This window comes from Chelonoidis abingdonii, chromosome 1 (assembly GCF_003597395.2).
Source record: "Chelonoidis abingdonii isolate Lonesome George chromosome 1, CheloAbing_2.0, whole genome shotgun sequence".
Lineage (NCBI taxonomy): Eukaryota > Metazoa > Chordata > Testudines > Testudinidae > Chelonoidis > Chelonoidis abingdonii.
Genome location: NC_133769.1, coordinates 177886538 through 177899041, shown reverse-complemented (window position 1 = coordinate 177899041; position 12504 = coordinate 177886538). Strand labels below are relative to the sequence as shown.

The 12504-nt window shown below is 43.1% G+C and overlaps 1 protein-coding gene across 9 annotated transcripts in view; it reads left to right on the top strand.

Moving 5' to 3' along the window:
* Positions 1-11332, top strand: part of MPZL1 (myelin protein zero like 1) — a 78952-nt gene extending 67620 nt beyond the window's left edge. For 7 of the 9 annotated variants that reach the window (XM_032777428.2, XM_032777423.2, XM_075072867.1 and 4 more), the window contains 2 exons: positions 55-160; positions 5683-11332. In XM_032777428.2, coding sequence (XP_032633319.1) covers positions 55-160; positions 5683-5784 — 208 coding nt within the window. In that variant the 3' untranslated portion in view covers positions 5785-11332. Of the gene's footprint in view, positions 1-54; positions 161-5682 lie in introns of those variants that run through there. The other 2 variants (XM_075072876.1, XM_032777426.2) reach the window with 2 other exon arrangements.
* Positions 11333-12504: the final 1172 nt, after the last annotated feature.

Here is a 12504-nt window from a genome sequence, read left to right as displayed (position 1 = left end):
TTTTGTTTGTCTCTTGAATGTTGTCCTGCAAATTCTGCTCTGCCACCGCGTCAGCTGCAGTACCTCTGAGAGCTTGATGTCGCCGGTTAAGCAGGCTCCACGGAAGTCACCCTCCGACACAGAGGGTTTGGTAAACCATGTGCCCACCAGATTGCACCAGGTAAATTTCAGTACTCTCCAATGCAGGGACCTCCCAGGGTGTGGGAGAGGTGGATCCATGCTGTGGAGAGGGTGAAGGTGGGGTGGGAGAGCTGAATTAGCTGGCTATGTTGTTCCATGTACTCAAGCAGCTGGGAGGAAAAGGGATCTGCTCTGTATGGGATTGGGTGTAAAGCTGTAGTTGAGGTTTGTGAACTATACTTCCTAGCTTTAGCATTTCCAAAAAGCAGGGATTCAACCTAGCTGTTAATGAACAGACAATGAGGTGTATATCCCTTTTGGCCTTGTGCTCTCTATGGGAAAAAGACTTGTTAGTTAACGTGGAAACTGACATGAGGTAAAACCCTAGTGAAGACAAGGCAGTTTGCTGCCTTCACTTCTGTTAGCAGATTGAGGTGGTCATCGTTGCCTTAGTGTATGCCAAGGTGACACGTGACCAGGATTCATCACTGAATTTGGTCTGCTGGTTGGATTGTTAGCTTCCCTGGCTTGGGCCAGGTACTGACAGGGAGTGTGACATGAATGCTGATCCATGCCTCCACGATTGAAATAAAGATCTTACATGTGAAAACTACATTATTTTCAGTAGCATTTTACCTCATGTCAGTTAGCGCATGTTAACTAACATGAGGTAAGAACACACCTCTTTTTCCTAGTGCAGATGCACCCTAACACCGTGTGTCTACACGGTAGCTGGGAGGTGTAATTCCCAGCTTAGGTAGATGTATACGTGCTAGCTCTGCTTAAGCTAGTGCTTTAAAAATAGTAACAAGCCTACGGCAGCATGGGCAACAGCTTGGGGTAGCTGCTTGACTAAATACCTAGGATCTTGGACAGGGTTGTACTTTTGCAGCTAGCCTGAGCTGCTGCCCACACTATTGCAGCCACACTGCCTTTTTAGCATGTCCGCTCAAGCAGGGCTAGCATATGCGTCTTCCAGAGTTGTGCCTCCCAGGTGCAGCGTAGATGTAGCCTAAGTGATAAATATGCCTGTGTTTGAACGAGTGAGTCAATGCAATTGAAACACAAAACAGTAACAGTCTGCCTGTGAGTATGATGCCTTTGGCTCCTGTGAGTTCATTCAACCTTGTGGACGTCTAACAGTTCATTTCACCCTCCTGGGGCTTTGAACCTCCATGGTTCCACTCAACAATTGAAGGCAGAATCTAATACTGACCTAGACAATCATTCCACAGAAAATGAAAAGTGCCTTCATGAGGTATGGGGAAAATCTAATGGAAAGCCTAGAAATCTCTCAAACAGGGACACTATATATAATATGGGTGTGAGTTGGCAAGAATGTTCAGGGCTCCTTGTTGCATCTCCACTACAGCACTTCTGGTGAAGATGCTCTAAGCCAATTGGAGATAGCTCTCCTGTTGGCTTAACTCCTGGCTTCTCAAGAGGCAGTAGCTATGTCAGCAGGAGAAGCCCTCCCACCGGCATCATGCTGTCTACACCGGTGCTTAGGTTGGTGTAACTTATGTTGCTCAAGGGTGTGGATTAGTCATACTCGTGACTGATATAAGTTATACCGAAGTAACCTGTAATGTAGACAAGGTCCTTGTAATGCATAACTAGATGTCTGACTGGAGCTGATTGAAGAAATGAGACCTAATAATCGAAATTAGTGATCTCTATGAACACTCTAAACATACTGTATGAAATCTTTTATGTTAATAGTGCCAAACTTGCTAAGCACTTCATAGAGCAGAATGAAGGCAAAGTCCTTGGCCCATAGAGTTTACAATCTACATGTATGAAAAGCCACAGGGTGACATTCTGAAAAGGAAAATTAGGTGGTTTCATAGATCTGTATTTCTGGTGGCTTTGACTTTTAGCCATGGTGTTAGCTGGAGGACTTTGTAAGTGATCTGGGAAGGGAGCGTACTTGTAATTTTCAGAACTGTTTCTTAACTTTGTAAAATCACTTTGTATTCCCTTTGGATGGAGTTTATCCATTAATAGATTTTTTTTTTTTGGCTTCTTCCTAGAACAGATGAATGAAGATACAACTTTCCTTTCAGCTAGAGTCAAAATTAAATATTTCAGATTTATAGTAATGTTGGGCTGCCCTGAGCAAGGAGGTAGGCGGGAAGCATGAGGCTATTGGTTTAAGTTGGGGTAAGCAAAGTGGTGGGAGGAGCATGGTTTGACAGAGACGAAGCAAGAAAAGGTTGTCTAGACTAGAGAAAAGGTATTCTTAAAATCAATACTTAACTCATTAAGTGGAGCTTAAAATGTGTCAGCACTTAGTGTAGACAGAATTTAACATATCTGAAAACGTTTTCCAATTGTGGTCAGCCTAAGCTTGCCTCTAGGGTTAACCTTGACTGGTTAAATGGAGCTAAAAGATACTAATCTGTGTGTACAACTAGAGAAAGGGTTAGCAGCTAACTCAGACCTCTTAATCTAGGCAAACAAAATGCCAATGTGTTTTTAAAGATGTCTATGCTAGGTGCGAAGTATTTCAAAACATGTTGGTTGAAAGGTGTTGGCTGTTCTAGATTTTTGGTGTCCTCCCTGCCCCGGCTTTTGTACACAGGAGATTTATTCCAGAATAAGGTAAAGTGTGAATTTAAAGCAGAATAGCAATTCTGGAATAGCTTCCCCATGTGGATGAGTTTATTCCAGAATCAGTGTGTCCATGGGGAAATCTATTCTGCAATAGCTATTCCAGTCAATTGTCCTGTATAGACAAGCCCTTAGACCAGGAGTTCTCAAACTTCATTGCATTGCAACAGATGGTGGAAAGGTCTGTTAGTATCTTATGATCTGATCAGACAGTTGGCAGTGATCTGAATAGGTGAGATATCTTTACAGTATATTGGTGTGTAACCATCTGTGCTTCACAATCGCATACCCAAATTGTATCTAAGGGGCAAATGAGCTTTTTCTCACTCTTAAAGTACAAGTTCTCAGGTCATTTGGCACTTTCTGTACAGGTGCATTAATTTGTGGGAGGCATTCCTGCATTCTTACTGTAAGTTGTGACAGTATCTTGACATAGCATCACAGCTAATAGCTAGGAACTACCAGTGCCTACTGTCCAGTCCAATGAAGTCAACTGAAGTATATTGACAGCTTTTTATTTTAAAAACCTTTAGACCATCTCCCTTGGAATTCTTCCCCTTCTTCCTCCCTGTTTCATGTTTAATAATGCATATGTATGTGGCAGCTATATCTTTCCAGTACCTATGTGTCTCTGGAGGGCGTCAGCCTTCCTTTCGCTGTTACCTCTTTTGCCTCCCCTTTTTCCTAGAAGCCTTTAGCTTAGTTTGATAAATATTTTCCCCAGAAGTAGTTTGTAATCTCCAATTCCTCTCTTAACAGAGATAAAGAGTATTTTGGAAGGAGTAGTTGTTGCATGCTTCTGCTCAGCAGCTCTTCAAGAGCTGGCTTTGATAGCACGTCTCTCTGAGGCCCAGACTTTTCTCTCTCCTTGCTTCTAATTACTCTATTGGAGAGTCAATTGTAAGGGTATCTGATTCAACACAGTCACATTTGAAACACGTCCTTCCAGGAAAGAGAGGGAACCATGGTGGGTATGTGAAGGCCACTTTCATCCAGAGAGATCAGGGAAGCTGAGAGAGTCAGTCAAACTGACAAAAGGGAAATGAGCTGGTGTAGAGACCTGGAAATATCTTGGTTTTAGAACCACTTTTTGCCCCATTGGGGAAAAAAATTTACATCACTAAGTCAGTCACTTCCTCTTAGTTCTCATAAGGACTGTAAGTGTGATTGAGGCATGGTCTGTGCTAAAAGTGAGGTTGACATAGCTAAGTCAGTTGATGTGAAAAATCCACCCCCGACTGACATAGCTGTGCTGACCTGCCCCTGGTGTAGATGCAACTATGTCGCTGCTTCTGTCGAATAGCTACCATTATTCAAGCGGGCGGTGTTCCTACACAGAACAATCTCTTCCATTGGTTTAGGCTTTGCCTACACGACAGGGTTATGCCTATGTAGCTGTGGTCATGTAGCGTGGCTGGTATAGTCTCTGTAGCATAGATGCACTCTGATTGTGCAGACTCGATTGTGCTGAGACCACTTTTCTCAGGTGGCTGCACCATCCTCAGCCTTGTATCCAGGGACATTGTTTACTATCGGGTAAGGGGGGCAGTTTCATCCCCACACCTTTGTTTGCTCCCCCAGCTTTCCATGCATCTGTCTGCTCCACTTTTTGCCCCCTCCCCCAACTTTGTAGGATATAATATAATCACATATCATGTTTTTATGCTGATACAACTTCCCTCCCTTCCCCTTTCAATTTTCTGAGATGATGCCTCTGCTTGTATCTAACTCACTGAGAGTGTGCAATACCCTAGCACTGCAACTGAGAAGTTGTCGTTTTGCTGAAATCAATTTCCCACCCTTTTGCCTGCTTCTCTGATACCTGCTTTCGGGATATGGAGCACTCCAGTCCCATCCCCATCCCACTCTGCACTTCATATTCCTGCAGGTTGCATTTCAGGGAGAACAGGTATTGGTGGTGAACCTATGGGTTTCAGCAGAGCATTTGGTACCTCTGTTCTGAAGCTTCATGTGCATTGCTGCCCTCTGGGGCACTGAAACAAAATTGGTTGGCAGCATCTGTCAAGTTCTTTGGTGTGAACCACAAACTACATATGAGGATTCCTTCATTGATCACTGAAGTGCAGCTATCTGAACATGATAGTAGTTTAGCAGAACAGGTTAGGTCATGGAGAATGCTAAATCTATTTAAAACTCCAAGAGAATGAGATGAGGTGTTTTGGCCAGAACACCATTTGAGGACCTGCACCAGGCCTGATATTGCTACTCAGTTGCAAGGGAGCCTTGATGACCCCTCTGGTTAGATCTTCTGTTTTAAAACTAAGCTGAGGCACTGGGTCAGTACTGAGGGAGGTGCACCAACTACTGAGTCATCACTAGTTGCAGCATCTAAGTGGTCTTTGTCACTATATCATAAGATTGATCCAGTTGCTTACTTAGCTGGTGAATAGTGACTACATCATATCACACTCTGGCTGCAGGCTAGAACTCATTCACTCTACCTGAGGGACTGATGCCCCAGTGTTCCAACAGGGAAGTTGTACTGAGGATTTGAAGGTCTGCAGTTATAGTGCATACAATAAATTCTGTCACTTAATGGCAATCTGTAGCACAGTATGGTGCTTAAAAAAATTAAACACTGGCTTGCATCTAACTGAGCTACATGTCTTCTTCATAGCTTTCTGTGTCTGTTGAGGAAACTGATACATTTCAGAACCATGGATCCTTCCTTGCATTCTTCACACGCTGGCCAGTCTAGTTAAAATGAGCCCTTGTGCAGCATGGTACGCTGGGGTTGCAAAAGTAAAGTGACACACCAGATTTCTTGTATAGGTGAAAGCTCAGTCCACTTGCTTTGGGGTTCCATTAGCTATCAGCGACTGTGCATTTGTTGTCCCTGTATTCTCACAGGAGGCTCTGCAGCAGGGAGAGGAAAGTGCAACCCATTCTTAAAAGCACTGATTCTGTGTTTTTTCTCTCTGTCCTCAGGGCCCAGTAATTTATGCGCAATTAGATCACTCCGGTGGGCGACACAGTGACAAGATTAACAAGTCGGAATCTGTGGTTTATGCTGACATTCGGAAGAACTGAGGAGATCCCACCGTATCCAAAGCAAAACAAAAATTCAAACTGGAATGGCTTGAATCAAATGTGACCCAGAGAACTCACATGTGGCCTTTGATGCCTAGGCTAGGACCAATGCATGTGAATACAGAGAGATATATGTGTGTTGTGTGTAAATAGTCTATTTAATCGTACAGAAGTGAGACCAGTGTTGCATGTTGAGATGCAGTAAGAATTCTGCTTATAAAAGGCCAATATTCTTTTTTTGTATCTAGGATAAGGGGAGAAAAAGTGAAAATACATAACATGGCAATTTTAAAGTATTTTTTGTCTCAATCATTAATGGAGAAACTGGAAGGTGCTAGGGGATTCTAGATTTACCTGATTGTTTTTCAACGAGGTTTTCCTTTTTTGAAGGGATGGATATGAGGAAGGTAGTTTCTATAGGATATTTCCTCTTCTCCATCCATACAAATTGACTGCCACCTCATCTTACTTATACAATTAGACCTCTTTGCTCAGAAAAACCCTCCCCATCTGCATGGGGGAGAAGGAAGAGCTAAGTTATAAAGGATCCGGTAAATTTTAGCCATTTAAAATGTCTACCCTTTACCCCTTTAAATGTATGAGAACTTTAAATTTATATAATGGTGACATTGCTCATAGATTAATAGATTTTTATGGCCAGAAGGGACCATTATTAGCTCATGTAGTCTGACCTCCTGTATATCATAGGCCATAGAATTTCATATAGTTACTCCTGTATTGAGCCCATGTATTGTTAGAGCTTAAAGCCAGTCCCTTAGAACACAGGGACTGTGGCCCAGTGGGGTTTGTGCAGTGAAAATAAAACCCAACTTTTCCTAAGTGAGCGAAGGGGACGTCTAGGAAGCTTCATATCTGGGTAACTTGCTTCAGTTAGATCCTGATGTGCCCTTCCCTGGGACAACCTTCTTCCAGTGAAACCTGCTGGGTTGTTTGTCCACTTGTAGCAGGAAGCAGGGGCTCTTCTGGAGAGAGATGACATTGCACTTTGTGGAAGAGGAAAAGTGATAAAACTTTACTTGCAATAATCTGCCTATACTGTCTTTCCCTGAAGCTAGTTTAGAGTAAAGGGGAGAAGCGTGATGAATGGGACCATCACAAGCCTGCTGCTATAAGAGGACAGGGCCATCCTTGATTCCGCTGTTACTGACTCTTAAAGTCCCATCTCCTGTGATCTGCTAGAACAGGAAAAATTGAATAATGCAGAAAGCATGCAGCCCCACCTGTATCACTGACATTATGGCTAGCTTGCTCTTGTGGGAATCTCCCCTGTGACCTGTTTAGTCTAGTTGAAGGCATGTGAGCTAGACCCACACTGGAGAGATTCATTTCAAGGTTTTAGATCCTCTTTGTTCTTCCCTTATATCTTTATGAACACTTGCTTATTTTTTCCAAAGGTTCATTGAGTCCTTCTGGAAGGAAACAAGCTGCCTCTTGTGTGTAGTGAACTGCAGGCATCATGATCTGAGATCTTGTCTGAGCCTGACTAGGGACGTCTTTTGCATTTATGGGAATGTAACCAACATACCATGGCTCAAGTAGATGGCTTCTATCTCTTAAAGCTGTAGCCAGAAAGACTTGATGCTATATGGGACTGAAACTATTTTGAACTTATTTCCCTTGATCTGTCTTAACTCTGAAGCTTGTTTATCAGGAACAGTAACCTGTGTTAATAGAAGTGGATTGATTCTGACTGAGTGAGCTGTCTTCAGGTTTTACTCAGTTCAGAGGAGTTTCTCATTGCCTTGTAGCTAATGAGATCAGACCAGAGACCTGATCAGTTTTAAACCTGTACTTTTAGCCAATGGAGCATGCAGAGTTTCCTCTTGATTCCCTGCCACTAAGCCAGGTCTTTGTCAGTTAAAAGGAAATACAAAATTTAAAGGGCTTTTAAAATTCCTCCAGGTTTGCTGCCCTTGTCCATCTCTGGCCCTGCTGAAGTTTGTGCTGTGTAGGACTACATCTGATGAATGCCTAGTGCTAAGTAGGAGAAGGCAGGCTTGTAGCACAGCTCAGGGATAAGTAGAATCCCTTGTCAGGGTAAAACAGGTGTAAAAACTGAAATGGAGATGGGGCTAGCAGTTGATACTGTGTGACTAGGCTTGGAAGGATTAGATTTTTATTGGTAAATGTCCATAAACATTGATTTCACTGTATACACACAAAACTGACGCATAAATATTTCCATCAATAATTGAAATTTAGAGGTAGGCAAAGTAAGAAACATGCTGCTTGAGAACTTATTAGTTTGATTTAAGGCTATATACTTCGTATATTTTGACATAGGATGTTGACAGTTTGTGTGCTAATGGTTATAATGCTTTAACTTTTTTTTAAAATCTCAGCATCTACTGTCATTAAATTGTTTCCTCCCTCAATTTCCCACAACTGTGAAAGTTTAAACTGAAAAAACGCTTAAAACCCATAATTGTGGGCAGCTTTGAAAATTTAAATGGATAAAAATTGAAAAAGATGCTTAAAAATAAGTGTTGATCTTGTCCATCAAAATTATAAAGGAATTTACCTTGACATAGCTACGTCTCTCAGGGTGTGAAAAATCCACACACCTCGAGAGATGTAGCTATGCTGACCCAACCCTTGGTGCAGACAGAGTTCTTCCATTGACTTAGCTACCACTTCTTGGGGAGGTGGATTACCTATGCTGATGAGAGGAACCTAGTGTTTACACTGAAGCGCTACAGCAGTGCAGATGCAGCTGTGCCACTGTAATGAATAAAGTGTAGACATACCCTGAATGAAGCTATAGTGAAATCCCAGACTATGGTCTGATCGTATTAGCAGAGGGGCTCTCAAACTTGGGATCCAGACTCCACAGGGGGTCACAAGGTTATTACAGGGGGGGTTTTGAACTGTCAGTCTCCATCCCAGACCCCGCTTTGCCTCCAGCATTTATAGAGATGTTAAATATGTGTTTTTAATTTATACAGAGGGGGGTCACACTCGGAGGCTTGCTGTATAAAAGGGGTCACCAGTACAAAAGTTTGAGAACCACTGTATTAGTCCATTTTGGAAGCTGTGAAATTGAATTAATTGGCTGCATTCTTCTCCTCCCCACCACCCTTTTTCTGTACTGCAGTCAATTATTCAGAGCTTGTCTACACTATGGAGACTATACCAGCATAGCTACAACAGCAGAGCTATGACAGCATGACCCTATCGTGGAGGCACAGCCTATGCTGATAGAAGGGTTTTTCTGCTGGTGTAGAAACACCACCTCCCTGAACGATGAAAGCATTAATATGTCAATGTAGCTGTCTCTACAGGGGTAGGGGGTGGGCATTTAGGTCAGTTTAGCTTTGTTGGTTGGGGGGGTGTTTTTCGCATCCCTGACTGACATAGCTGTGCTGACATAACTTTTAAGCCCTGGTCTGCACTTCAGATTTAGATTGACCTAACTGCATTGATCAGAGGTGTGAAAAATTCATCGCCCTGAATGCTGTAGTTAAGCCAAACTAACTCCTGGTGTAGGTGCAGTTTGTCTTCTGTCAATGTAGGAAGCATCTGCACTAAGGCACTGGAGCTGTGCCGCTATCGTACCCATACTGGAGACGTGCTCCAAGTGTAGGCCAAGCCTAAGACAGCTGTGTTTTTCCAAGGGCTGTTACAATGGAGGCAACTCTTGAATAGCAAGCTGGGGTGAGCTCCATGGGAACTGCATTGTATCTGGGATGGCAAATTCTTTATAAATCTTGTCTTTACTGCTCAGGGCGTAATATGTCATAGCACAGAAACTAGAGTCAGTACCACATAACGTTTTCTACTTGTTGGGAGAAAGAGTTCTCCTGACTATAACTGACCTTGTACTCACTGCAGACAAAAACAAATACCCTTTGGGATTGCTGCTTTGGCTCTGTCTGCTACAGGAACTGGCACCTTTTTGAGAGCAAGACTTGGATGGTATCACTTCTGTTTTGCTTGTCTTCCCCTCAGAAAACATGCTGCTGCTTCTTGCTAGAACTGAAAAGCTGGCAAAGTAGCAAAATTCTGTTTCAACAATTGAGGACTTTTAACCCTTAGTTGACTGCCAGCAAATGAGCATATAGGTGCAGCCTCCAGAGGGCTGGTGTTGCTACTTGCTAACTTGGGTGTCCAGCGAATGAATTGGCAGCTGTATTCTTCACATCTTATCTCCAACACCCCTTTCCATGCATAGGTCAGTGTTTGACTGCAGTTTTCCAGGGCAGATGACCCAGGGTTGAGGGGGTAGGACAAGGGGATTTTAGGTGGTGCTTGGAGGAGCTGTTACATTGAGAGCGTTCCCACAGTAGCAGTGGTCTCTGATGCATAAGGCCCAATCTATACCTGGAATGCTCTGTGTTTTGTAGAGTTCTACTGACATTTCAGTTTATGATTAGAGAAACTGGAAGTAGGTTTTTATTTTCTTTTAATATTCCAGAGTTGTTTGGGTAACCATCTGTCTTGTAACGTGTGTGTGTGTGTGTTAGAGAGAAACTTAAAGGCTTCGTTTCCCTAGAGAGTGGACTGTTGAGGTGGTAGGGTGAAGAACCATATGATCTCTAATATAATTGCCTCAGAACCTGTTCTAAACCTTGCTTGGTGTTTACATTATTCTTGTATCTGTCTAGGACCTTTAAAGCCAGGATTTTTCTCTTATGTATATGGTGGTGGGGAGGGGAGGTTAAAGGAGTATGTTTCCCTCCTGAAAATGAATCTGTGGTCAAAGATCTGGGGAAGTATCTACATTGCCAGGGTTGCAGTAATTTTCCCATCATACCAGCATCTAGGTCTTGGCACATTGTATGATAAAGGCCACCAGAATGCATCGAATCATAGAAATGTTGGGCTGGATGGGACCTCAAGAAGTCATCAAATCCAGCCTCCTGATGTGAGGCAAGACTAAGTGATGGAGATCCCTAAATCATAAACTACTTTGCTCAGACTTTATTCCATTGTGTGTGGTGGTGTGTTTTTTTTTTTTTTAAGGCTTTTCTTCTCCTCCCTCTCAAACACAAGCAACCCCTTTTATTTTTAAGGTATTTCTGCACTTTCTAAAACTGGAATTTAAGTTGAATAAAGTTTCCTGCCTTCTGGGGGGAATATGCTGTGCAGTCTGGTTTTCCCCCCAACTCCAAAGCAGCTGCAAAATGTAATATTAGAGACACTTTGGGCAGGAAGACAGGAGCTTTTGGTTCTTGTGCCTCCAGACCTCTAACTTGGAAAGTATCTTCCTAAACAGTGGAGGAAAGCCCCCTCCTCACTAAGAGGATAGCGTACCAGTATCCTGCCTGGTTTTGGGGGTGGAGGAAGCAGGACAAACACCTATAAAATGGGTGTATAATTATTGTGGGCGAGAGCCAGGTATATACTGCGTGGCCTCACTATATAAAGTTAAGGCTGTGGAGAGCCAGGGATAGCAACTGTGCTTTGTGCTTTGCTTGGACCGATTCTTTTGATTTGGATACTAAAATCATACTGTTAATTTTTCTTGACTGATTTTAATGTTTTCTATTGTAATCTTGTGACTATTTTAATACACTTTTTTCCATTATTTGTCTCTTGTGGTCTGTTGCACAAGTTGTATCTGGTTGTGGATGGGATGGGGAGGGAGACTTAAATACATAAGCCTCACTTGCGTCTTAGAGACAACACAGAGATGACATTTTCCACTCATCTGACACAAGCCATCGATATCAGAACATTGCATGGCTGGAGAACCTTTCACCAGGGGATCTTGGCATGTTTTGCCAATATTAAGCTGCACAATTCCCCTGTGAGACAGGTAAGTGATACTTCCCTTATCAACCTAGAAGAGCTGCAGGAAAGGGTAAAAAGGCTTGCCCAAGGCCGCTTAGCAAGTCAGTAACAGAGCTGAGAATAAGAACCTAAGAGACGGGTCTTCCAGTTCCCAGTGCCACTAGCTCACCGCACTATGAAGCTGCCTTTGCAGAATGCTGTTCTTACCAGTCTTGAAAAGTACCTAGACCAATCCTATTAGACACTGGCCTCCTGTTGGAAGAGAAAATGTTCTCCCTAACCTGCCACTGAACAAACAGTCATTGTTGCACTTGGCAAAACAGATCAACTGATCTGCTTAAAGTTCTGACCAGAGAGATTTGTGAAGGATATGGCAACTTCCTGCCATATCCTTGAGACCTTATTGAATTAAATGAATGGCTTATGCCGGGGTGGTAACAAAGTGTTATGTGCTTTTTCCTAGGGAATATCTAGGGGGAGGTGAATACTAATTCCCTTCCTCTGGTTAACGCAGAATCTTTTGAAACTATACCCTGAGGAGCGAACCATTGTCTACTGATCACCTGTTACATGAGGCCATAAACGAAAGCCCAAGCTATATAAAGAAAAGATGGGGGACAGGGGTGGCATAGGGATAGCTCAGTGGTTTGAGCATTGGCCTGCTAAACCCAGGGTTGTGAGTTCAGTCCTTGAGGGGGCCAATTAGGGATCTGGGGCAAAAATTGGTCCTGCTAGTGAAGGCAGGGGGCTGGACTCAATGACCTTTCAAGGTCCCTTCCAGTTCTAGGAGATTGGTATATCTCCAATCATTATCATAACTATTCCTGGTGGTTCTGGTTCTGAATCTGAGATGGTTCTGAACTTGTAACCATGGGGGAAACTCAGTTATGGGTTTTGAAGGACTGACACCACCTAGAGCTTGAGGTTGGGAGTTGGAGTGATCTCCGGCAAACTTTTTAGCATGTG